We start from the raw sequence: 27,129 nt of genomic DNA on the forward strand, positions 1-27,129 counted from the left end.
TGTTCTTTACACAGGTTTTTGCAATGAAACAAATTGGTGAGAGCCATTCTCTGATTCATTCCCCAGGGCAATGCCTTGATCAATCAGAGTCAACCTGCCTGGTTTGAATTTAAAACACAGTTTGGAAGTTAACTGCCAGTCATCAGTTAACTGGTGCATTATCCATGGCAACACCTCTATCAATCAGAGTCTACTTGCAATATAATCAGCTGTCTCTCCCCATGCAGAAAGAATTGTTGTACCCTTTGCATTCATTATACTTGCCAATTGTCCTGATGAGTGTAAGATGAAAAGCTTTGACAACATGCATCATTTTTCAGCAACATTCAAGTTCTGTACTACCAAATGGCTATTTGTTTTACTGTTGGGCATTCATGACTTCCTATTTTTATTGGAGGAGGATAGGAAGGTGTTTGAATAAAGTTTTTTGATTTGATTTAATACCCACAAGATGCTGGTAATTGTCCATCCCCTTACCTCGCAGAGATGCATTCTCAAAATTTGACAGTGACAGCTTCTTCAGCCTTTTCTTCCCTCTCTTTGCACTGTAGATACCATTAATTTTCTGAACAAGCTACAAGTTAAAGAAGATACACAGACATTTTTTGAATTTTACATTCAAGTTCAGTTCTGTTCATTAGTAAGAATCACCTTTCATTCATACATGGCAGTTGCTTAAATAAATCAGGATTAAAAAGATAATCTCAGTAATAGTAACAATGAAACGATTGTGCGATTGTCATTAAAACTCATCTGGTTTACTAATGTGAAACCAGGAAGTGAACTGGATCACCATATAAATTGTAGGACTACAAGAGCAGGTCAGACGCTGGGAATCCCGTGGAGAGTAACTCACCTCCTGACTCCCAAAACCTTCCCACCACCTGCAAAGCACAAGTCAGGAGTGTGATGGAATATTCTCCACTTGCCTAGATGAGTGCAGCTCCAACAACACTCAAGAAACTCAACACCAACCAAGCGAAAAGCACCCACTTGATTGGCACCCCATCCACCCTCTTAAACATTTGCTCCCTCTGCCATCGATGCACCGTGGCAGCAGTGTGCATCATCAACAAGGTGCACTGCAGCAACTCACACAGGCTACTTTGACAGCACCTTCTAAATAGAACATAGAACATAGAACAGTACAGCACAGAACAGGCCCTTCGGCCCTCGATGTTGTGCCGAGCAATGATCACCCTACTCAAACCCACGTATCCACCCTATACCCGTAACCCAACAACCCCACCCCCGTTAACCTTACTTTTTAGGACACTACGGGCAATTTAGCATGGCCAATCTACCTAACCCGCACATCTTTGGACTGTGGGAGGAAACCGGAGCACCCGGAGGAAACCCACGCACACACGGGGAGGACGTGCAGACTCCGCACAGACAGTGACCCAGCCGGGAACTGAACCTGGGACCCTGGAGCTGTGAAGCATTTATGCTGACCACCATGCTACCGTGCTGCCCCAACCGCAACCTCTAATACATAGAAGGACATGGGCAGCAGATGCACAGGAACACAAGCACCTGCAAGTGCCCCTCCAAGCCACAGACCTGGAATTATATTGTTGGGGTGGGTTCTCCATTGCCCAACACCGGTATCGGGATTTCCGATCAGGTGGAGAATGGAGCACAGAAGGGAAAATTGATTTGGTGCTGTGATGCTCTGATCCTCCACTGGCGGCCTCAGTACACTACCTACCCCATGCTGGTGGGAGGATACAAATCATTTGATTAGCGGGCTGGAAACCCAATCCACCGGGCAGGCTTTGGTGCAGGTTTTCCCAGCATGGCCCTGATGCGGTGGACCCAGAGGTGGGTCAAGGGGGCCAGTGCATAACTGCGGTCCCAAAAATTAATTGGCAGGCCCCCTCCCCACCACACAAGGAAAATCCTGCCCCACCCCTCCAATCAGGGGAATAACGGGTGATCCCCCACAGCCCGCACGCATGAGGGTGATCCGACTCCGCCCCTCACAGATCCCCCATCAGACCCCATCCCCACCCCCATCAGTCACCTGAAAGCTGATAATCAGTCTAGGGAGTAGAGTGAAAAATCACTGCATTTTCACTTACCCTTCTCCATCATCTGCTGCCTCAGACAAAAGTGTTTAAAGCAGCAGCTGTTACAAGTGTCAGAGGCTTCAGCCAAAGCCAAGTACTCTTCAAAGGGCTTCAAAACCCTTGACCGCCTTTGAAATTCAAATCTTCCATTCAATTTCACACTGCAATATATTACATTAGCCAATGATTGACAGTTTTATTACTCAAGGCAGGTGCTTGGTAGATTGTTTATCTATATTTCCCTTGATGCTTGAATGCATCTCAAGTACCCTCCTTCAATGATAACTGCAATGTTTATAAACACTCTTGCTATGATTGACAGCTCCTCACTACATAAAAAGCAGCTAAGTGTTTCCTGCTGTGAAAAGGAAAAATATCTGTTGTCGCTACCTAGTCTGACCTAAACAAGACTCCAGACCAACATCAGTTTGGCTAACTCTTAACTGCCCACTGAAATAGCCTAACAAGTCACTTAGTTATAGCAAATCTCCACAGAAAAATCTAGTAAGAATAAACCTGGAAGTTTCCACTTGGCATCAACCTAGGCATTGTCCTCCTTACTAAAACCTGAGGACAAGTGCCAAAATTAGGAGTGCTGTTCCACAGACTAGTCCAGTAACAGACTGACCACAGTCAAACTCTCTGAATCATATCTTACATCCAATGTCTCAAACCCTTCCGTTGCCGTCTCTGTGTCTGTCCTGACCCATAAACTGGACAGACCCATGAGAGGTGGTGGCACAATGGTATACAGTCAGAAGAGAATGTTCTTGGGGGTTTTCAACAGTGACTCTGACGCCCATGCCTCATTGCATCAGGCCAAACAAGAGCATAAAAACCTGCTGCTGATTCATATATCCCTCAGCTGATGAATCGGTATTCCTCCATGTTGAACACAACTTTGAAGAAGCACTAAGGGTGGCAAGTGCACAGAATGTACTCAATGTGGGGGATCTTAATGTCTATCATCAAGAATGGCTTGGCAAACTGCTACTAACTAATCCGGTTTCTGAAGAACAGATTGGGCCTGTGGTAAAAAAGCAAATAAGAGGGAAAAACCTAGTTGACCTGGCCATCACCAATCCAACTTTTGCACATGCATCTTTCCATGGCAGTGTTGGTTGGATTGCCCAACGCACAGTCCTTTTCAATGTGAAGTACCATCTTTGTACTGAGGATACCCTCACTGTGTTCTGTAGCACTACCACCATGCTAAATGAGATAGACGCAGAACAAATCTGGCAGCCCAGAACAGGGGAATCCATTAGCAGCAGAATTGTATTCAATCACAATCTGTAATCTCAGAGCTGAAAATACCTCACCTCTATCATTGTATCAGGCCAGGGGATCAGCTCTAATTCAAGGTGCCCATATGACACTGTCAAGCCAGCAGGATCACCGCCTGGATGCCAGGGTGGCAGTGCAAGGGTGCCCAAGTGCCACTGCCAAGGGCCATGCCACAACATGAGGGTGAAGGGGGGATTTGAAGGGTGGGAGAGTGCAGGGCAGGTACGTAGGTGGATCTGGGAAGTTAGGGGGGTAGATGGGTGGGGGTCCTGGAAGGGAAGGGGTGCTGTAAGGGGGCTTGGGGAGCTTGAAGAGGGGGGACCCCCAGGGACGCCATAGCGGGGTGTCCTCACTTGGGGGGAGGGGTGTGTGGGGTAGTGTCCAAGTGTGTGGGGGGGGGGGGGTGACATTGCCCATGGATGGGGGGGGATAAAGGTAACTTAGAGTTCGGGGCACGCTTTCAAAATGCCCGCCCAATCTCGGAGTTCATCTTCCCAGGGCTAAAAAAAAATTTAAGTGTGGGCTAAACCAGTGAGCAACTCCCCAAGGCCCAAAAAGGTAACCAAGGATGTGATTCTCTCCAAAAAATTCTCAGTTAATTTGTGGTGGGTTTTTCAGGGAGTTTCCCCTCCCCACTGCTATTCAATAACATTTAGTCACTTTTGGTCCCCCCCTTTTGAGGTGGGATTCCGACTCTGACGTCTCGCGGGATTCTGGTGAATCTCGCGACGCACAGAGGCTGTCGGGAGGCTCGTTGGAGGGCTCTCCCGGGATTCTCCGGCCGCTTTGTGCTCTCCCTCGAGTGCAACGCAGCCGGAGAATCGCTCCCCAAATGTCACTGAATAGCGGTGGCAGAGTCGGCGGGAAACTCCCTGATAACCCTGCCACAAATTAACTTAGAAATGTTTTGGGAGAATCACGCCCCAAGTTTCAGATTTGGTGGCTGACTTGTCCTCGGCAACAACTTAATTGTTCAGTTGTAACATTGGAACTTTGGGGGACTCAGATTACCTTCTTTCCTTGGAGACTGGGAGTTGTCTCACAGAATGGCACGGAAGCACAGTGGTTAGCACTGTTGCTTCACAGCAACAGGGACCCGGGTTCGATTCCCGGCTTGGGTCACTGTCTGTGAGGAATCTGCACGTTCTCCCCGTGTCTGCGTGGGTTTCCTCCGGGTGCTCCGGTTTCCTCCAAGTCCCAAAAGGTGCGCTGTTTGTTAATTTGGAAATTCTGAATTCTCCCTCCGTTTACCCAAACAGGCGCCGGAGTGTGGCAACTAGGGGCTTTTCACAGTAACTTCATTGCAGTGTTAATGTAAGCCTGGTTTAGCTCACAAGGCTAAATCGCTGGCTTTTAAAGCAGGCCAGCAGCATGGTTCGATTCCCGTACCAGCCTCCCCGGACAGGCGCCGGAATGTGGCGACTAGGGGCTTTTCACAGTAACTTCATTGAAGCCTACTCGTGACAATAAGCGATTTTCATTTTCATTTCATTTTTCAAATTATTATGTGCACTTCCTGGCCAGAGGAATCTTGCAATATGTAAAAGAAAATTACTGCGGATGCTGGAATCTGAAATCAATGAGAAAATGCTGGAAACTCCCAGCGGGTCTGGCAGCATCTGTAGGGAGAGAAAAGAGCTAACGTTTCGAGTCCAGATGATAAAGGGACTCTCCCTACAGATGCTGCCAGGCCTGTTGAGATTTTCCAGCATTTTCTCTTTGGAATCTTGTAATATGCTTGTACTGCAACCATGGGATGCAAAAGTAGCTCCCGGGAGAGGCCTCCTCCAGGCTTCCTGAAAGCCGTTGAGCCTCGCGAGACCTAACCAGACTTTGGGAGCCGTCACAATCTGGTTCTCGCCCACAAGAACCCACTTGACCGGGACAATGCGGATCTAACCGTCTCCTGGCATCCATCGGCCTCCCAAAGGAACCCCCAGCTGGGTATCTATTAGCACAAGTCCATGCAAATGTGGGGGGTCTCCCAGGTCATTGGAGGCCTCTGGTTGGTTAGGGACACAGTAGGTTGACTCCCTAGCTCTCCCAGTGGCACTCGGGTACTTTGGCACGTCCACCCTGGTACTGTTAAGGTGCCCAGGTGGCACTGCCAGGGCAGGAGCACAGCCAGGTGCCAAGGTGGCCATGCCATGGTGGCACTGCCAAGGGTCAGGACCTGGGGGGTACCATGCCCATGAAAGGAGGGATGGGGGGGGGGGCCCTCAATGACCCTAATACTGGGTGTCTTCACTTGGGGGGGCGGTAGTGCCCATGTGTGTGGGGGGTGACATTGGGTGGCGAGTGTGGGGGACCCTAAACTCACTCAGAGATCAGGGCATCCTTTCAAAATGGTGGCCCACTCTCCGAGGAGATGGTCTGGCCAGCGAGTTCAGCTCCCCAGTGATGAAAAACATTCTCAGGGCGCAATCTAACAGAAAGGTTCTAGGTGTCATTTGTGGTGGGTTTTGCTGGGAGTTTTCTGCTATGTAATGACACTGATAGTCACTTTTCTGGGCCCTGGGGAGTTTCTCACCGGTTTAGCCCACATGTTACCGAACAACCCGCCATGAATTTTTCGGCGTTGGAGGCGGCACGCCAGCGGGATTTTCTGGTCCCGCCATTGTTAATTGGATTTCCCTTTGGATGCACTCCTCGTTGCCTGGAAACCTGAAGCGGGGATGCACCATCGGTGGGACCGGAACATCCCACTAGCTCCACCAAGTTGCACTCCCCTGACAACGGCGCGTCTCAGATTCAGCATCTGGCACAGGGTGGCACGGCAGGGCATGTGCCTCCAGCAAGTGAGCCGGTGCTCTCAGGCCCCAGGGCCCCCAGAGGACGCCTGCCTGGGACATCGAAAGCTACGGGATACGGTACGCAGCTGGCTGGCTCCAAATCTGATGTGCATCCTGGGGATACACTTAGACACAACGGTAGAGCACAGAAGGCTAAGCTGGTTGAGGATCACTGAGAGGGTACGAAGGGGGGGGGGGGCAGTACCACCGTAGGCTAGGGGCAGTGGGGGTCACGTATGTACAGCATAAAAAAACATTGCACCCAAGACATATGACCCCCCCCCCCCCCCCCCCCCCACAGGCACACCGCGTGCAGGTGATGGGCGTGAGCGCACACTCAGCAGACAGGCAGAAGTCTGACTACGGCAGCCTCCTGCGGCACACGCTGTCCACCATCTGCTCGAAAGACCAGTGATGGCTGTACACCTTGGGGCCTTGCCAGTCTCCCCCTCTGGGTCCCTCCCTGGCCTGTTGAGCAGTCGGGTCCTCTGGATGTGGGGCCCTGCACATGGGCCACCGCCTCAAGTCTCTGCTCCAACGTCTGGTCGCCTGGCCTGCCAGCAGCACCGCGAGGGCAGCAACCCCAGTGCCCCAGAGTTCATTTCCTGGCAGCGAAGATGCCTACTCACCGCCTGGCATCACCACAGCAGCCATTCTGCCAGCTTCTCGTTTTAAAAAGGTGTACTAATCGGTACTGCGTGACCACTTGCTGGGGAGGGTGCTAGACCGCGGGAGGCTGTTAGGTAGAGCGTCTTCCCGTTAATTGTATGGAGATTGGGATTAGGTGGTGATTATTGGTTTCTCGCCAGCCTGGCGGGATCCTGATTTCTCCAAAGGGAGTGGGCCGGTTAGATCGCAAATCTGTCGGCACCCGGCCCAGTTCTTGATTTTGGCCATTCCCGTGATCTAACAGCCGTGTTGGTCGCTCATGCACGACGCAGCCATTAAATTGCATCCGAGGGGTGGGCTAAACTGGTGAGAAAGTCCCCAGGGCCCAGTGTTGTTAGATAGCGGCGAAGAACTCCCCAGGAGACCCCCAGCAAAACCCGCCACAAATGACACTTGGAAAGTTTTCCGTTAGTACTAACTCCAGGAGCAATACCTGTTGGCTTCTCCCTGCAGGAAGAATGTGAGTTCAGATGGAGGTCATGGTTTCTCTCTGTAAACTTGCAGCCAACATTCCACCTCCCACAGCAACAGAGCAGCAAGCTCAAACACATGATTAAATAAGTGAAAGTACTGACCACAATGTTCCACCTTTTCATTCAACCACCAACATGTTGTGGGAAAACTCACTTTCCCAATCTTCCTGCCCGGCAACTCTGGAACATTCCCATTCCCAGCTTCAAAGCACTTCATATTTATCAAAAACCTAGTGAGGCTCAAACTCCTGGATAGGGTCTTATAAAATGAAGGCCCTTTATTGAATTTTATAATGACCATGATGTGTGTGGTGTCACTCAGATGCCATCATTACGTGCATGTTTTTGATCATTCATGTACATGTACTTACAGATAGTATAATATGAGATGCTAATGATCTTCTTTCTAATGCAGTACTCCACAGTAATTTTAAAAAGGAACCAACAAGACTTTCCTTACCTTAGGGATCCTCCTGGCCCGACTTGTGGACAGCAGCTCACTGGTGGTGCTCATGCTGTCATCATTGAAGCTGGTGGGGGAAGAGGGCACACTAAGGTGGGGCAGAAGTAACACATCATCATGGCTGTGCCTTTTGGACAGTCGTGGTAGTTTAAGGCTCTTCCTGTCTACGGTACTAGTCAGGCGCAAAGACAGACTGCTGGGTTTCGGAGGCAGCTTTGGAAGATAAGTCATTGACCAGGTTAAAGCAAAGTACTGCAGTGAGAATAGAGTACATAACAGCTACGTATCATTTCATGATCTATCCAGCTTTTGAACCAGATGTTCTTGAAACACTCAGTACTTTCTGCTGAAACCTTCCGACCACACTTAGCATGGAGAGCAAAAATGTCCCCCCCCCCCTGCATAACTCAAGGCTAATTAACTGCAGACTTGAGAATGAGTGCTTATTCTAATCTAAACAAATTAAATTCAAATCAATTTGCATGTAGACAATCAATAGCCAAATTGAAGTAGTGGAGAAGAAAACTGAAGCTAGTGAAGAATGAGTCTGAACTTAACATTCAGATTCTTCAGCTATAAATAATGCACTTGACATCTGCAGTAATTAGTGTAGACCAGTGGATTATTGCTTTCTGTCTGAGCTGCTCCAAGTTATTCCCATCATTTGCCCATTAACAGTGTCAGTCCCGTCACAGAACAGAACAAGGTCCTGTGACTTTACCCTGACCTTATTTAGTTGCTGCATAAAACAAAAACTGAGTCTATCGAAACACATTTTATCACTGACCTATCATGACCAGTAATAAATGTTCCTCAACTTATTTCCCCAGATGAAGTTATAGCATGGGGTTCCAGAGGTGCAGGACACTTTCTGAAACCTGCTGGTAGGTCCTGTATCTCAGGGATCAATGTCCACATTCTTGTTGTAGTACTGTATGTATTGATGTGCGTCCAAATTACTTGGCAAATGTGAAGCCTACACACACGGGCTTTGCCTGCCCTGCGTATTGAGTTCCAGCAGCAGTGAATGTATTGTTGGTCGACTATCAAAAAAATCTTTCTATGATTTATAGTTTTGTTTTTCTTTTCTGTCTTTTGTAGTGGTTCCCCCCTCCCCCGCCCACATTTTCCATTCAGACTTCAATTGCACGTGGAAATAAAATGTCCGCAAGGAAAGTTGAGAAGTAGCCCCTTGTGGAGAAAGCCTGCACTTCCTTATTAGTCTCTGTCAAATACAGCGGATCACATGGCTCACTGCTTGGAGATGCCTTCCTCAGTAACTTGCAAACTGCCCCACCTACAAAAAACACAAGTTAGTTCTAAGCTTAGTCTATAAGAAAGTAACTTGCAAATAAATTTACTTACTGGGTAAGAAATTAATTATGGCAAGAGATTAGAGTGTTGAGAACAGCAAAAGGCGTGTAATGCAAGTACCAGGTACCAACAATTCTTCAGCTTGCAATTATATTTTTTAAATCCATAAACTTTTTGGAATAATTGTAATGAACATTTATTCAAGTGTTTCAAACGCTTCCAGTTCAAACAATTCCAGTTGCATCACGAAGACTGGGCGCTCTGATTAAAGCTGCTTATGTTTTTCTTGTAAATCCATCTTGAATTGTATTCTTCAAATGGCACCCAGCAACTGCTCAAATATATCACGGAATTATTGTTAAAGCAAAAACGTTTTTTAAAATTATGTTGTGAAAAACTGCCCGACTGTGCAAGTTCATGGCAGATTTTGCATTTTTCAATATCAAAATGAGTTTGATTGGAAACCGGATTAAAAACAACTTTGGAAAGTAGCAGGATTTTGAGTGCAAATTGTGCTGGGATCACCAACTCAATTGAGAATTTGGAACTAGGGCTCACAGTTTAAAAAGAAGCATTTAAGACAGCGATGAGGAGAATATTGTTTTCCTCAGAGGGTCACGAATGTCTGGAACTCGTTTCCTCAAAAGGCAGGGGATGCAGCATCTTTGAATATTTTTAAGGCAGAGGTATATAGCTTCTTGATAAGCAAGTGGGGGGGGGGGCGAAAGGTTATCGGGGGTAGGCAGGAATGTGGTATTGAGGTTAGAATCAGATTAGCCATGATCCTAGTGAATGACAGAGGAGGCTCAAGGGCCGAGTGGCCTACTCCTGTTCCTAATTTGTACATTTTTGTGTGTCACTGCTTAAGCAATACACTGGTAGAGTTGATTGCCCGCATGATATAGAACCCATAATTTTTATTTTCCCTCAAAAATATTTCAAAAAGCTTGTGTTCCCATTTTCTGATCTCCCCACCCCTTCGACATTCCTTTGAAGCTGTGCTGGTTGAGTCACTCAATGCTTGAACCTATGAACATTGATGCTTCAAATTACTGCTTTGTCCTACTGTCAATGTCTTTGCAATACTCGTCAAGCATATACATGAACAATTTATTCTAAAACAGGATGCTTGGGACACTGACCTTTTAAGGATTGATAATTATTTGGTGTTTTGATATAGGTTTAGTAGTGCAGCTTGAGTTTGCAAATAGATTTGAATAAAATCACTATCAAACAGTCGTTCTGAGAGCTCCCCATTTGTGGCCGTTTTGGAAAAAGTTTGCTTATCTTTTGTGCAAACAGCTTCAGAATCTCTCCACAACACAGTCTGAAAGTAATCATACCTTCATCAAAGAGAACATCCAGAATTTTATCCATGGTACTGGTAAAGAAAGTGTATAAATTTACATTCGCCTTTTCTGCCTCGGTCTGGTCAACATAAAGTTAAGCCCTAGATTTCCTGTATAATTCACGTGTCTACATCAGAATTGACATACAACAAATGCAAATGGGGGGCTGGATTCTCCGCAGCTCCGTGCCAAAATCGCGTTTGACGCGGGGCGGAAAATCCACCTTTACGCGGGAATTGGGCCTGGTGCCACTCCCAGATGGGAGAATCGCTCGCGCACGATTTACGTGGCGTGGCTGGGGGGGGGGGGGCATTGCCAGAGGCCCTTCCTGCAATGCTCCAGTCCCGACTGACCAAATTCCCGACGGCATGGTTCTAACCGGTCTGGACTCTCGCACGGTGACTACAGACTCCGTCCGCGGCCGCCCTGGTGGGGGGCAGGGGGGTCAAGTACCGGGTGCGTGCTTTTGGGTGGCTGGGGTGGCAATCGGGCAGGTTAGATGGAGCGGCGCGGGGCAGATCGTTGGGACCTTGTTTGTTGGTCCAGGTCCGCCGACTGAGTCCACCATCGCGTTCAGCTCTGCCACTGCAGGCTGCCGCCATGCGCATGCGTGGACTCGGAACCGGAAGTGCAGAGGCCTGTATCTGCAGCTAAAGCAGCCCCATGCAGGTAGGTGAATAGCTCTTAATTTTTTTAAGAAAAGTCTGGCGGGAAACGCCAGCGTTTTTACACTGGCGTGGGGACATAGCCCCATTTTTGGAGAATCCAACCCAGAGTGTCCCAGTCGAGGGAATGCATCGAGCTGGTAACCTCCATCATGATGCCTCACTCTCATAGTTCTGGGCCTCTGCTGCTCTCTTCCATTATCAAGTAGCACAGTCGTAGGCCCACTGGGAAGACTACTCCAGCTGAGGTCTGATAAATGTCAGCTTCATTGAGACAGACAACTCTTTGGTTATGCACAACACAGGAATTATCTAAAAAGAAACATGAGAAAATATCTCCCTCCGGGAATCTCAATTGCCATATTATCAGGTGACCTAGGACCTTGTTGGTCTCTAAAGTTAGGCCAGAAATCTACAACAGCAGGTTATCAGGGTAAAGCCTGGAAATGAGCAAACAAATCTTCTGCATCGAGAATGGGATTGTAAACAAATGACAGAGGTCAGTTCTCGGTTCTCCCCCCCCCCCCCCCCCCCCCCACCCCCCCCCACCCCCCCCCCCCCCACCCCCCCCCCCCCACCCACCCCCCCCCCCCCCCCCCCCCCACCCCCCCACCCCCCAAGTCATATTTAGTGCAACTTGCCCATCCTGCCACCGGGGAACCCATTGCAGGAGGTCGCCTTTGGCAGGACTGGGGGGTACTGCCGGCGGGAAGGGCTGGAAAATCCCACCCAGAGAGTTTTGGACCCAACTCAGGAACGGCAAATAAAGAGGAAATTTGCACATAGCAGCTAATTGTAAATTGGTGTATATTAGTGATGTCCAAATAAAACATGCAACTCCAATCTTACCCTGGAGTTACTAAAAAATTGCCCAGGAAATTCCAGGCAGTATTTTTATTGCTGGGCAGGATCTGAACTATACTGGAAACTGTTGTTACGGATATACCTTTCACTCAGTGGCATCTTGTGGTGAAAGTTCCTTGATCTACTCAAGGATTTTTTTTTTTTAAACATTCCAATTTATTCTACAAGTTATGTCGAAGAGTACTGCGGATGTTCTATTTAAAACATTCTGCATGACCACGTAATCATTTTAAACTTAAGCATAATGAAATCATTGAAATTGTGAAAAGAATTTCTCTGGCATGTCCCTGCTTGATTCGAACCAGGTTAGCTTGGCGGGTGCAGCTGTGAGAGTTCCTTTAGAGGACCAAATTTGATATATTATACACATCTCAGTACTCGCAGGGCCCGCTTCTCTTTAGGGGTATGGAAACCACACTACTAGCCACTAGCTGGTCTGCGAATCCCTGCTATAATTCATATTAACTAACCCCTCAGTAGGCAGTAATGGCATTTCTGGATTGCGAGCAAGAAAAATAGAGGTGATTTTATGCAATCCCTGAATGAGAGCTGAATGTGGTGATAAGTCATACCTTCCTGACGGAGCAACTAACTTACTTTTCTTGGCAGAGAAAGCTTGTGAGTGTGACCTTTGCACAGGTGGAACCAATTTCATGCTGAGATTGTGACACAGTTTATACATATATTGTGCTCTGCATTGCCACAAATTCAGAGAAATTCATTTTTGTGACATCGGTACAGACAAGTCTATATTTTGAAAGCTGTTCATACTCAAGTGGATGCTTTGAATTATTGCATATATGTGGGTACGTACGAAGAAAGCCCAGCAAATCTGATATTGATATCCTCAAGCTAAAATTTTGTGGCATCACTTCAACCAGAATAAAGATATTGCTACTACTATTATTACTTAATGCTCATTTAAAACATGAATTAAAATCACTAATTGGTTCACAAAGTAACAACAATGTGAATTTATATAGTGCTTTTAATGTAATGACCTAGTAGTGTTAGCAGAAAAAAAGTAAAGTTTGCATTTATGTTAGATCTCAGAAACGTTCCAAAACATTTTTCATAGTGTCACATCGGAATGACGACACAGCCGATAATACACAGTACTGCAATGGATTATTACCTTAGTTTATGCCTTGAAATCGTTTAGTAGGACTTGACCCCACAGTTTTAATTTTGTATGGGGAAAAATGCACCATTTATATAATAATCAGCATCTTAAAGGGTGACTGGTCTATTTCATCATGAGTGAGAGAGAACTCCCTAACAGGCACTTGAGAAATTAAACCAGACTTACACTGCTGAATACACAATTCTCCACATTTCTGAACTTCTATAGATGCAAGCGTCTTACAACTGAGCTAACTTTAGAAAAAGCAGAGTATGTTTTAACATACATATTTTGACAACCAGTCTTATGTTTTCCTTCATAACTTATAACTTGTGCTTTTTGGCTTAAAGTCAAAATGCAATCAAAATCATAAAACAGCACTTAACCCCGAACTATTGTTTCTCTAATGCTTTACATGTTTATTTCGTTTTCAATTTTCTAAACTCATTTTTTTCCCTGGGTAAGTTATGAAACAGCTCAGATTTCCGAATCCAAATCCGCCTTGGTTAGGCAGACAGTTCCCAGTTCCGTCCTCCCCTCTTCTAGCCTTTAAAAAACAAACAGATCCCACCCCCCCCCCCCCCCCCCCCCCCCCAAAATAAAAGTATTCCAATATGAAATGGATGAGAATTTCTGACGACTTAAACAAGAGAATTACCTGGGGAGGTGTACTGTACTTCCTGTCCTGAGGGGACCACATCCTGTGCAAAGAGTCTAGGGAATTATCAGATGACAGCTGCAGCTTTCTACCAGGGCAGCGGCCTTTTAACTCCACATCTTCATAAGGATTTTCTTTAGGTGTATCTGTGAAGCAGTGCAAGGAAAAAACAGGCTGATTCAAGAGAGTCATGTGAATCTAAAAATATTTCCTCAGTTGGCAGACTGAATCAGACTGCTGTTTACAGTTAACTTTTTTCTACTTCTGTTTTTTTTTCTGGTGTTTTACCCAGATCCGTGTTAAAGTATAAAATCCTGTTCAGAAAGTGAAGCAGAGACGTCAGCCTTTCGTAAGTCCCGTACTTAATTGGGAAGATCCAGCGTGAGTGAACAGGATGTGATGTCACTTGGAATATTGCTTAAGAACTGGTTTATGAATCTTTAAAAACATTTGGTGACTCATTTTCTAACCCTAATACTGAGCCAGTTTCAGCCCGTATGGTAACACTTTGCTACCATTCCTCACAACAGAATATTGTACTTTGGGAGGGAAAGAAGTCATTTATGTGTATTTGTGTTTTTAATATTGTTCCAATTAATGAATCAGACTCACAATCAGTTGTGGAATGCTTCAGCTGGCAATAGGAAAGTATTCACTCAAACGCTAAACCTCTCAAAGATACACAGGTTTACAGATTTTTACATTGAGAAATTGCCCAATAAGAACTTACTTTCTCACTGAGAGAAAACAAAAACATTTGCGCTCATTCACTTTTTTTCCATTTGAAAGGTCAGCTTCTCAAGTCCTAACTTACAGCCATTAATATTGTCAGAGGAAAAACACTCATGGCTCCCTCAAAACTTCACACATCTCAATGATTTATGTTGCTCCTTATAAATGTTTGCCTAAAGATTAGGGCCAATCAAGGATAGTAGTGGAAAGTTGTGTGTGGAATCAGAGGAGATAGGGGAAGCGTTAAATGGATATTTTTCGTCAGTGTTTACACTGGAGAAAGACAATGTTGTCGAGGAGAACACTCAGGTTCAGTCGACCAGGCTAGATGGAATTGAGGTTCAAAAGGAGGCGGTGTTAGCAATTTTGGAAAATATCAAAATAGATAAGTCCCCTGGGCCAGATGGGATTTATCCTAGGATTCTCTGGGAAGCCAGGGAGGAGATTGCAGAGCCTTTGTCCTTGATCTTTATGTCGTCTTTGTCGACAGGAATAGTGCCGGAAGACTGGAGGATAGCAAATGTTGTCCCCTTGTTCAAGAAGGGGAGTAGAGACAACCCTGGTAATTATAGACCTGTGAGCCTTACTTTGGTTGTGGGTAAAATGTTGGAAAAGGTTATAAGAGGTAGGGTTTATAATCATCTTGAAAAGAACAAGTTGATTAGCGATAGTCAACACAGTTTTGTGAAGGGTAGGTCATGCCTCACAAACCTTATTGAGTTTTTTGAGAAGGTGACCAATCAGGTGGATCAGGGTAAAGCTGTTGATGTGGTGTATATGGATTTCAGTAAGGCGTTTGATAAGGTTCCCCACGGTAGGCTATTGCAGAAAATAAGGAAGTATGGAATTGAAGGTGATTTAGTGGTTTGGATCAGTAATTGGCTAGCTGAAAGAAGACAGAGGGTGGTGGTTGATGGCAAATGTTCATCCTGGAGTTCAGTTACTAGTGGTGTACCGCAAGGATCTGTTTTGGGGCCACTGCTGTTTGTCATTTTTATAAATGACCTGGAAGTGGGTGTAGAAGGATGGGTTAGTAAATTTGCAGATGACACGAAGGTCGGTAGAGTTGTGGATAGTGCTGAAGGATGTTATAGGATACAGAGGGACATAGATAAGCTGCAGAGCTGGGCTGAGAGGTGGCAGATGGAGTTTAATGCGGAAAAGTGTGAGGTGGTTCACTTTGGAAGGAGTAACAGGAATACAGAGTACTGGGCTAATGGCAAGATTCTTGGTAGTGTAGATGAACAGAGAGATCTCGGCATCCAGGTACATAAATCCCTGAAAGTTGCCACCCAGGTTAATAGGGCTGTTAAGAAGGCATATGGTGTGCTAGCCTTTATAAGCAGGGGGATTGAGTTTCGGAACCACAAGGTCATGCTGCAGCTCTGGTGCGGCCGCACCTGGAGTACTGCGTGCAGTTCTGGTCACCACATTATAGGAAGGATGTGGAAGCTTTGGAAAGGGTTCAGAGGAGATTTACTAGGATGTTGCCTGGTATGGAGGGAAGGTCTTACGAGGAAAGGCTCAGGGAATTGAGGTTGTTTTCGTTAGAGAGGAGAAGGCTGAGAGGTGACTTAATAGAGACATATAAGATAGTCAGAGGGTTAGATAGGCTGGACAGTGAGAGTCTTTTTCCTCGGATGGTGATGACCAACACGAGGGGACATAGCTTTAAATTGAGGGGTGATAGATATAGGACAGATGTCAGAGGCAGTTTCTTTACTCAGAGAGTAGTAGGGGTGTGGAACGCCCTGCCTGCAACAGTAGTAGACTCGCCAACTTTAAGGGCATTTAAGTGGTCACTGGATAGGCATATGGATGAAAATGGAATAGTGTAGGTCAGATAGGCTTCAGATGGTTTCACAGGTCGGCGCAACATCGAGGGCCGAAGGGCCCGTACTGCGCTGTAGTGTTCTATGTTCTAAACAACAGAAAGCTAAAAAGCATGATTTTTCTTTCCTCTCTTCTCTTTTCCAAATGATACAAACTCTCGCTGCACCGATCTGAGGATACGGGGCTCAAGCCAATACTTGCCAAGTTAGCCGAGACAGTCTTGCCGCAAAATTTGATAACCTCCAAAACAGTCATAAAGGTCATAGCGATCGTGATGTGCAATTATCTGTGCCCATTGTTTCTGATGAAGGAAGCGCACTCATGTTGCGTGTTCAATTAAATGAATATTAGTGCAGAGCCAGCATTAACTACACTGTTGAGTGGCTGTGCGCATGGGCAAGGGATTAGAAATTGAGAGAGCTGGCGCAAGTTAAAGCAAATCCAAACTTCAGACTCTTTCATTTTGGCTGGAGTCGGTGATGGAAATTATTTTGAAAGTAATGCTGCTGTGGAAGAGGCACAATCCTGGGACAATATGGCAGACAGCCACCTCCAAGGATTTCTGTACCAGATCCCTCAGTGTAGGAGGTAGAAATGCCATCTGGCTACAGGTGACTAGGAGGCCCGCGAACCAAAAACTTTGTTAAGTCACGGGACCAGTCTTGGTGGTCAATTCCAGGAGTCAAAACCGGAGGACCTGATGCAAACCAACAAGAAGGGCAATTTTAAAAACTTCATTCAAGGGATGTGGCTTTACTGGCTAGGCCAGCATTTATTGTCCATACCTAACTGCCGTTGAGAAGTTGGTGGTGAGCTGCCTTCTTGAACCTCTGCAGTCCATGTGGTGTAGATATACCCACAGTGCTGTTAGGGGAGGAAGTAAATCTTTGTGGAAATGGTGCCAATCAAGCGAGCTGCTTTGTCCTGTATGGTGTCAAGCCTCTTGAGTGGTGTTGGGGCTTCACTCATCCAGGCAAGTAGAACATAGAACATGCAGTGCCATTCGACCCATCGAGTCTGCACCGACCCACTTAAGCCCTCATTTCCACTCCATCCCCGGAACCCAATAACCCCTCCTAACCTTTTTCGTCACTAAGGGCAATTTATTATGGTCAATCCATCTAACCTGCACGTCTTTGGACTTTGGGAGGAAACCGGAGCACCCGGCGGAAACCCACGCAGGCACGGGGAGAACGTGCAGACTCCGTACAGTGACCCAGAGGGGAATCGAACCTGGGACCCTGGCGCTGTGAAGCCATAGTGCAATCCACTTGTGCTACCGTGCTGCCCTCCTGAATTACCCATCACTCCTGAATTACCTCACATAAGTTGTCAAGATCAGTGAATGGATTAAATGCCCATCATGAGCCTTGCACATGCTCAATGTACCACATCCCCTTCACTCAACTACCAAGAATCTCTGTCAATCACAATACATAACTAACATTCATGACTTCACATCACCCTCATAGATTTAGTACTGCGAAAGCACACACCCGTTTCATACTTTGCACACATTGTCAGCTATTAAACTATGACAGGCATATCACCCGAACACACTTCACCACACTCCGTGACGTACTCTTTCAGAACAAGGACGCAACAGCACCCAAAAAAAAGGGAGAGAGGCATGACTAGGGGTTCTTACTCCCATGGAGGAAAGGTTCCCCATCATCATTAGGGAAGTCATGACTGAGGTTATGGCTAGCAAAGGAAACATTGAAGATAACGATATCCTCATTCCTAATCTTCTCAAAGCTCCTTCCATCGTAGAATCTCTTCTCATTTCCAGGCTGCAGGTGGTGTAAGCAGACAGCACTCCTTTTCCCCTGCTACCCCCACTCACCACAACTGGCCTTTTAACATTCCCTTTTCTGATACCCAAGAACGGCAAAGTGACAAGGAGTGGTGGAAGAGCAAGAGATGAAAGAGGAGAAGGTCAGTGAAGAAGAAACAGTCATCCGCTCTGGCACTCATTGTCACATTTCAGATACTGGCACTACACATGCTTTCGAGGGAAAGATTAGAAGCTTGTTGTCAATATTAGGAAGAATGGAGGAGTCCTGCATCAACTTGTGCAGCTTTTCACGTGTGGAAGAGATGAGAAACCCCTTTAGCGCACTTGCCAACCCAACATCAGGTGGCCAATATCTCAGTTTCAAGTGCACCGTAAGCAGAAGCCACATAGTCTGGCTGCTGCAGTGGAAGTTTAGACTCTAATCATGCATGCTCAGAGTGTCAGCAACATAGCGGAGGATTCCAGTGTTCAAAGGAGCTTGCAGGCTGTCACTCTTCTTCTCTCAACACATTGCCAGGATTGCTGGGGCACCACCGGAGGACAGATCTACTATCCTTTGTCAGGATGAAAGCATTTGTATATATCACTGTTATTCCATCCGCATCCAGGCTGTTGCAAGTCAGCCATTCACCCTAGACTTTAGCTGCACCAGCCCAGATGGTACAGCCTGAAGCCAGAGCTTTTTGGCCCATAAGAACAGGAAGGAAACGTACAAGGGTGAGGAGTTGATATTTGTATGAAATATAGCATGGTTTGATGTATAAAGTTTGTTTAATTTGTGGTGCCTTTTATTTTGCATTATGGCCAGGAGGACAATGATGAAGAAAAACAGAGGTAACGCGAGGTGTGAGAGTGTTGATGAATGTGGATGTAGAGCTGCAATTACTACTAGATGAGTAGGCCTCGGATAGGCCAAGCAGAAAGGAGGTGTATTGGCTACCTCCTCCCTTCCATTTCTGCTGTAAAGCTGGTGGACAGGCCTTCATGATGGTGAGGTTCTGCAGAATGCAACAGACCACCACAAATCTTGATATCTGCTCTACTGAGTACTCAGGACTCCTCCAAAGCCATCCAGGCCATACCTCAATCGTCTCGATCACATTTCGTGGGGCAATCCCTTTGTTGTTATGCTTCTCTCGTGTGGACAGTAGAGTCATGAGCCATGTCATTGAAGAATAGTCTTTGCAGCACAGCAACCAATCTCTGGTTTGTCTCTCTCAAATAAACCTGGCACGGCAGATAGCCACAAGATGAAGACATCATGGCTGCTGTCAGGAAACCGGGCCTTATGCGAAGTATGGTCACACACCAACTGGATTTGAAGGCAGTGGTATCCTTTTCAGTTGTGGTGCAGAGTTAGCATGCAGCACTCACAAAGTAACATGTGTGAGGTAATGGCACCCTGTGTAATGGGGAAGCCTGCATTCCTCACAAAACAGTGTACTTCCTGCTTCCCTCTGACGAGAGAATTAGTTCTATTCAGCTCTCTTGGAACATAGAGCCTCACTATTGTTCCTGATCCAACCATGAACAACAAAATGAATGTATCCTCTCGCACAGTCATCTTCAAAGTCACTGGCAATGCTGTCCACGGCCTGCTCTGAAGTTGCATTTGTGGCAGCAGATGGCAGACTTCAATAAGGACCTCCTCAGGGAAATGGAGATGTCAGACACGCTGCTCTTCATTGAGGTTCGGGAAGGAGCATTACTCCCAGAAAACCCTGGTTGGTTATGGCCTCCTGCTGAAAAGCTCCTCCTGCTCCACATTGCCTCTGCACTTCTCACTGTCATACTGAAGTCCAAGATGGATGCATACTGCCGCACCCATGCCTGGGATCAAATCGTTTGTGCAGACACCTTGAACTCAGGAGAAAGCCCTACAGGACGAGCCAGGCCATTCACCATGAACTGTAGCAAATGTAAACAAGTCTAGAAACTGCCAAATATTTGTACAACTCGGCAACTAACATGTAAGCAGATGATGACTTAAATAGCTCTCTTTTTAAAAAAATATATATTTTCATTCAAATTTTCAATATTTTTAAATAGTGCTGGCTGAAGGGGGTCTTTCCTGCAGCTGAATACATGTTCAGCTGTGTGAGTTTAAAAGACATTAGCTGTAGCAATGAGTTTCAAAATGTCGCTGTTGGCATCAAATCAACATTATACATTGATGTCAAGTATATTCAACTTGTGGGAGAGACCAGCCCAGCTCAGTGCTGTCAAAGCAAGCTTATTTATACGGTGTATTTGACATAATGAAAGGTCCCACGGTGCTGCACAGGAGAATTATAAAACAATATATGACACCAGGCCATGTGAAGGGATATGAGACCATAAGACCATAAGACATAGGAGTGGAAGTAAGGCCATTCGGCCCATCGAGTCCACTCCACCATTCAATCATGGTTGATTTCAACTCCATTTACCCGCTCTCTCCCCATAGCCCTTAATTCCTCGAGAAATCAAGAATTTATCAATTTCTGTCTTAAAGACACTCAATGTCCCGGCCTCCACCGCCCTCTGTGGCAATGAATTCCACAGACCTACCACTCTCTGGCTGAAGAAATTTCTCCTCATCTCTGTTCTAAAGTGACTCCCTTTTATTCTAAGGCTGTGCCCCCGCGTCCTAGTCTCCCCTGCTAATGGAAACAACTTCCCTACGTCCATCCTATCCAAGCCATTCATTATCTTGTACGTTTCTATTAGATCTCCCCTCAACCTCCTAAACTCCAATGAATATAATCCCACGATCCTCAGACGTTCATCGTATGTTAGGCCTACCATTCCTGAGATCATCCGTGTGAATCTCCGCTGGACCCGCTCCAGTGCCAGTATGTCCTTCCTGAGGTATGGCGCCCAAAATTGCTCACAGTATTCTAAATGGGGCCTAACTAGTGCTTTATAAAGGTTTTGAGAACGGTCTTAATGAAGGAAAGTGATGTAGAGAAGTGGGGGGGGGGGGGGGGGGGGGGGGAAGAGAGAGAGAGAGAGAGAGAGAGAGAGAGAGAGAGAGAGAGAGAGAGAGAGAGAGAGAGAGAGAGAGAGAGAGAGAGAGAGAGAGAGAGAGAGAGAGAGAGAGAGAGAGAGAGAGAGAGAGGGAGAGAGAGGGAGAGGGAATTCCAGAACTTGGGGTCTAGGTAACTAGACACAGCTACCAATGGTGAGAGGTTATCGGTGGCAATGCACAAGAACGGGCCGCCTGCTCAAGATTCCTGCAGACATAAGCAAATTACCACAGGTGTCTGAAGCAAAAACAGAAAATGCTGGACAATCTCAGCAGGTGTGACAGCATCTGAGGGGAGGGAGCAGAGCTAACGTTTCGAGTCCGGATGACTCTGTGAGAGATTGGACTCAGGCTATGGACAAGCTGACAACAGAACAGGAGGTTTTTGTGGACTAGGAGAACTGTTTGTATTGCGAGCTGAAAGATATTAGGAGGGCTAACAAAAAGATTAGTCAAGGAGATGGTTTTTAAGGAAGATATTTAAATGCGAAGGACAAAGGCAGAGAGGTTTCAGGAGTGAATTCAAGGGTGCGGGACCGAGACAGCTGAAGATTCAATATAGCCAATGGCAGAACAGAGTAGTGGAACTCCAAAGAGATCAGAGTCTAAGACATTGAGTGGTGGTGTAAAGCTGGAGAAAGGTACAAAGACTGGGTGCAGAAGATTGGCCAAGGGAAATGACAAGCAATTAGAAGCTATAATTTCCAGTCTTTTCCTTATAAATTAATGGACCTGGATTGAGCTCAACAAAACAAGTCGCTGTGGGCAATTCAGATTATTATTATTAAACAAGCAGTTTATGAAGAGTTGACGGTTTAGGGTCAAAGAATGTAGAAAAACAATACAGTGACCCTAGAAATGGTTCCAGGTGTGGAAATGTTACAGAAGTTAGTCACAACTCAATCAGAGAGAGATTCTGAATTTAGTGCAGTGTCGGAGGAGAGGACATGTCTGGTGTACAGTTCATCAAACAATGAAACAAGTCAAACAATTATTGTTAAACTTTGTACTGGGAACCAGGAAAATCCAGAGGATTTTTGTTTATCCAGAGACTCTGTGAAATCTGAGGGAGAGTATTCCTAAACCGATGTCTGTTTAATCATCAACAGATCTGTCATTCCAGACTTGGCCATAATAAAAATCAAATTGAAGTATTAAACTGGAAACTGAATTAATTTATTAAATAAACAATTTGGTGAACACAACAATTTATACACAATCGCTCATCGCAGAGATACAATCAATTATTAACCCAGAACTCAACATGCCGTCTGCCCATTGCACAGTTCTTCACATGGAAATGTTTAACTGGGCTAAATTTTACTTACTGCCTTTTTGGAAAGTCCCATCTTGGGATTGTGTTTGGTTCATTTCTTCATAAAAATAATTTTGAGGAAGAGTTAGATTTAAGGGCTGTGCTAGCTTTAAAATAAAGTGAATTCAGTTTGTCAGTAAAGACAGCAGACATTTTAGAATATGTATTAAAGCTAGGCCAGGGTAGGGGCCAGGAGAGGGTGCGTAAACATTGCTTATGGGACCTGGAGGAGTCCTCTTGGTCTTCTGAGGCCCACAACAGGAATAAATACTTACCTGTTTGGGCTGCTTCAGCTTCCTGCCAGGTTCCGAATCTTCACTGAAAAGCCACAACACTTCAATAAGAATTGCAGTCAGAGCTTGCTGATGTCACCTGACCCCAATCTGCACATTTAAAGAAAGATGGAGGCCATGGCCTTTGGGAGTCAGTAGCTGCCCGTTCAGCTGCCTGTTGCAAAATCAGTGGGATTTTAGTGGGAGCTGGGCGACTTGGCGATGGGTCAGTGACTGTCGATTTTAATTGCTGGGTTTCAACCAGGTCAGTAGGATTACATGACTCTCAAGATGTTTGGACTCCAGGAAGTCTACACTAAAAATGGATCAAATATTGCCCTCTTGCTAACTGATGAAGTACAATAAAACAATTAGAAAACTAGGCAACAGCATCAAGTGAAATATAAGACAGCCACATTCAGATTACTTGGTTCATTTTTTTTTTTAAATTTCAATTAAGGGGCAATTTAGCCTGGCCAATCCACCTACCCTGCACATCTTTGGGTTGTGGGGGTTAGACCCACGCAGGCACGGGAAGAGTGTACAAACTCCACACGGGCAATGACCCAAGGCCTGGATCGAACCTGGGTCCTCGGCATCATGAGGTAGCAGTGCTAACCAGTGAGCCATCATGCCAGCCCTTTACTGGGTTAACGTAACAGAAATACATCTTAGTGCCTTCAAAAGGTTTTCCACGATATTTACGTACGTCTACATGAAATGAAATGAAATGAAAATCACTTATTGTCACGAGTAGGCTTCAATGAAGTTACTGTGAAAAGCCCCTAGTCGCCACATTCCGGCGCCTGTCCGGGGAGGCTGGTACGGGAATTGAACCGTGCTGGTCTGCTTTAAAAGCCAGCGATTTAGCCCAGTGAGCTAAACCAGCCCCTGAGCTAAACCGCCCTTCACAGATTCCCTACAGAATCCCTACATGCCAATTACTTTTAGAATCATAGGAATTTGCAGCACTGGAGGAAGTCATTCGGACCATGGTGTCCATGGCAACCGGAGAAGAACTTTTCAGTTTTTGGTCCATAGCCCTGTAGTTTACCTCTGGGTGAAAGAAATTCTCAACTCCCCTCTAATCCTCCTACCAAATAGTTTAAATCCACGACCCATGGCTATTGACGTCTTTCCTTCTGATCCACTATATCTAGGCCCTTCATAACTTTATACATCTCAATTAAATTTCTCCTCGGCCTTCTTTATTCTAAAAAAAAAACAACTTCAGCCGATTCAATTTTTTCTCATAGCTCAAATTCTCCAATCCTGGCAACGTCCTCGTAAATCGCTTCTACATCCTTTCTGGAGCGAACACACCCTTTATCTGCTGGAATTACCAGAACTGTTTGCAGCCTGATGTTTTATATACTTCTAGCATAACCTCCCTGCCTTTATATTCTGCATGAAGCAAGATAATTATTTATCCGTTAAACCACCACACAAATCTATTTGATATTTTTGGTTTGGTTTTCATTCTAATGGAGAAAAAAGGTAAATTATAATCCATTGTCAGAACTAATTTCCTTAAACATCATTAAGCAAATTAAAGTGGGCAGCACAGCACAGCGGTTAACACTATGGCTTCATAGTGCCAGGGTCTCAGGTTCGATTCCCGGCTTGGTTCACTATTTGTGCGGAGTCTGCACGTTCTTCCCGTGTCTGCGTGGGCTTCCTCAGGTTTCCTCCCACAAGTCCCAAAAGATGTGCTATTAGGTCATTTGGACAATCTGAATTCTCCCTCCGTGTACGTGAATAGGTGCCAGAATGTGGCGACTCGGGGCTTTTCACAGTAATTTAATTGCAGGGTTAACGTAAGCCTACTTGTGACAATAAAAACTATGATAAAATTGGTTCCTTTCATGCTGCATTTACATACTGTCTTGAACAGTAAGTAGCATTGCTTCCAGTCAGCCAATGTCCCATTTAGAGTGAGGTCTCTATGCAACTGGAGGTTTCTCCATCTCTTCAGTTAAATGTTAAATCTTTAGGCAGCCCTGACAACAGCTCAGTTCATTGTGAGTCAGGTTAAAATGGGATTGATTGCCAAACACTTTTACACCCAATTTGTCACATCAGGATTTGCGTTTCATGCAATGCCGAAAAGAAGCAGCGAGAAGCTGCCCCCTTCAATCAGCAGCTAAAGAAGTAAAGACGCTGGTGAAGGACAAAATTATTCTCAATCTTTAATACGTTCGCTGATTAGCTCACACAAATATGCAGAGGGAAATATTCAACTCGCCCCATTAGCGGTGCGGGGATCACAATGCGGGACCACTCTACACCCATTTGTGTTAAGGCAGGAAGTAAGTAAACTTCATGCTGGCTGCTCATCAGGATGATTGTAGCCTGCGGCCCAGTGTGAATGCATGCAGCTACAACTCAACTGCGCTTCCTAAAGGCAGCCTTTCCCTCTTAAAGGGGAATTACACTATGGCCACAGCAGCTGGTGGAACAGTGTCAGAAAGTCTATGATGGACGAAAGGAGACTAGCGGTGAAGCAAGAGCCCAGGGAGAGGGCTCTGAGACTCTTTGATGCAGTTGTCAGCTCCGGAGATCTTAGCAGGAAGTGGAGAGGAGGGAGGTCATGTTCTCACAGGAACCTATAAAGATATACCCTGTGAAGGGAAATGGAGCCGGTGGGAAGGGAGGTGAATTCTCAGAGTGCTGGAGAAAAGACCTTAAATTGATCAAAGTCACTGACTGCAACTTCAAATGATATCTTCTGTCACCAGGCCACCAACTTCTCATGTTGCTCAATGTACCACACCCCATCATTCATCCATCAGTAATCAGGGGTGGGACTTTCCCACCACATTGCCCCCGGTGCTGACCCCGTTGCGCTATGCCGGGTGCCATGCGCCGGATGGCTCACGTGCAGTTTTCACCCGGTGCCATCTGGATTGATCCGGATAATCATATTTAAATGAGTCATTAGGTTAATTTAAAAATGCGTGGCCTATTTGACGCTACATTCTCCCGGCGCCCGGGAGTCAGACCCCGCACCCGTGAGGCCACAACTGGGCTCTGATTAGTACTGGTCTCCACAAGCGGAGGCCAGGCGTGATGGCCATTCCGTGGGTCTCAGAGGCCATTAGAGCCCCTAGGTGGCCGTGGACATGGCAGGGTAGTGCCCTGCTACTCCCCTTATCATAGCCAACCAGGTTGGCACTGCCATGATGTCTGGGGCACTGTCTGGGTGCTGGGCTGGCAATGCCAGGGTGCCACTGCCAAGGGTCAGGGCCTGAGGGGGGCCATGTCCATGAAAGGGGAAGTGAAGGGTGTTATGAAGGTTGTAGGGTAAGGGGGGCTGGGGTGGTCCTTAAGGGGGGGGGGGGGCTGAACAAAGGGGACTCTAAAGGTTAGGGGGACCTCAGCAACCTCAAAGCGGGGTGTGCTCACTTGAGAGGGGGTAGTGCACATGTCTGCAGGAGGTGTGAGGGACCCTCAAGCTCACTTAGAGATCAGGGCACCCTTTCAAAATGGTACCCCGATCTCTGAGTAGCCGGTTTGGTCAGTGGGCTTAGTTCCCCAGTGCTGAAAGAATTTGTAAGTGTGGGCTAGACAAAGGAGAAACTCCCCAAGCCCCACAAAAATTATATAGGGCGCGATCGAACGGCCACGCTGTGCCCAAAAAAGCAGTGTGGCCGATAGAAGATGGAAGACCTCGCTTCCGGGATCTACGCTGTTCGCAACACTTTGCGAGATTGAACACGATCTCACGAAACGATGCGACATAAATCCTGACCAGCTAATCTCACTTGAATATGCAGCTTCCCGAGGTACCTGAGGCTTTGCTGAGGCTTTGGGATCTTTCCCCTTGGCCTTGGAGACCTCGGCCAAGTGCCGTTCAGTACTGATCTGCACAAACGGGGACCAGACAGAATGGCACTCCTGGGGCATTCCCAGGGGATTGGAGGCCTCCAGCTGCATGCCCTTTGACAGTGTGGTATACTGAAACTGCTGATGCCACCTGGGCACTCTGGCACTGCCAGGGTGGAAGAGGCACTGCCAGGGTGCCAAGCTGGCATTTTCTGAATGGTGGTGATTGGGCCAGAGGTGCCCTGCGGGGGAGGGGCCTGCAGACTCTCCGATAGTCTGTTGGGGCATGGGAGAGGTGGCTTCGGGGGCTCCAGAGATCAGCCGACAAGTGGAGCTCCTCAGTGCACAAATGGGGCTAAGCGTGGCCCCGGCTGCGCGTTCCCTGTTGAGGCCCCCTATCTAATCCGGGTGCCGTTCTTTAATGAGTGAGTGCCGGGAAACCCGCTGCTAAATGCGCTCACTATGGGGCTTTGTTCCCATTTAGTTAAATCCCACCTGAAGTGTAGGTGAGCCTAGGTCTAGATCTCACCCAAAAATCCATGGGAAACCCCCCGCCAAATCACCCACTATGACACTTTGGGTGGGATTCTCCCCTACCCGGCGAGGCAGGCGGTCCCG

At 46.5% G+C, this 27,129-nt stretch overlaps 1 protein-coding gene across 2 annotated transcripts in view; it reads right to left on the bottom strand.

Moving 5' to 3' along the window:
- dennd2b (DENN domain containing 2B) overlaps window positions 1-27,129 on the bottom strand; it is a 412,949-nt gene that overhangs the window by 119,740 nt on the left and 266,080 nt on the right. For both annotated transcript variants that reach the window (XM_038808142.1, XM_038808141.1), the window contains exons 5-7: window positions 13,730-13,875; window positions 7,754-7,969; window positions 478-574 (exon numbers count right to left, since the gene is read on the bottom strand). In XM_038808142.1, the coding sequence (XP_038664070.1) occupies window positions 478-574; window positions 7,754-7,969; window positions 13,730-13,875 (459 nt within the window). The remainder of the gene's footprint in view (window positions 1-477; window positions 575-7,753; window positions 7,970-13,729; window positions 13,876-27,129) is intronic.

The sequence above is a fragment of the Scyliorhinus canicula genome, chromosome 9, assembly GCF_902713615.1.
Source record: "Scyliorhinus canicula chromosome 9, sScyCan1.1, whole genome shotgun sequence".
NCBI classification, from domain to species: Eukaryota; Metazoa; Chordata; class Chondrichthyes; order Carcharhiniformes; family Scyliorhinidae; genus Scyliorhinus; species Scyliorhinus canicula.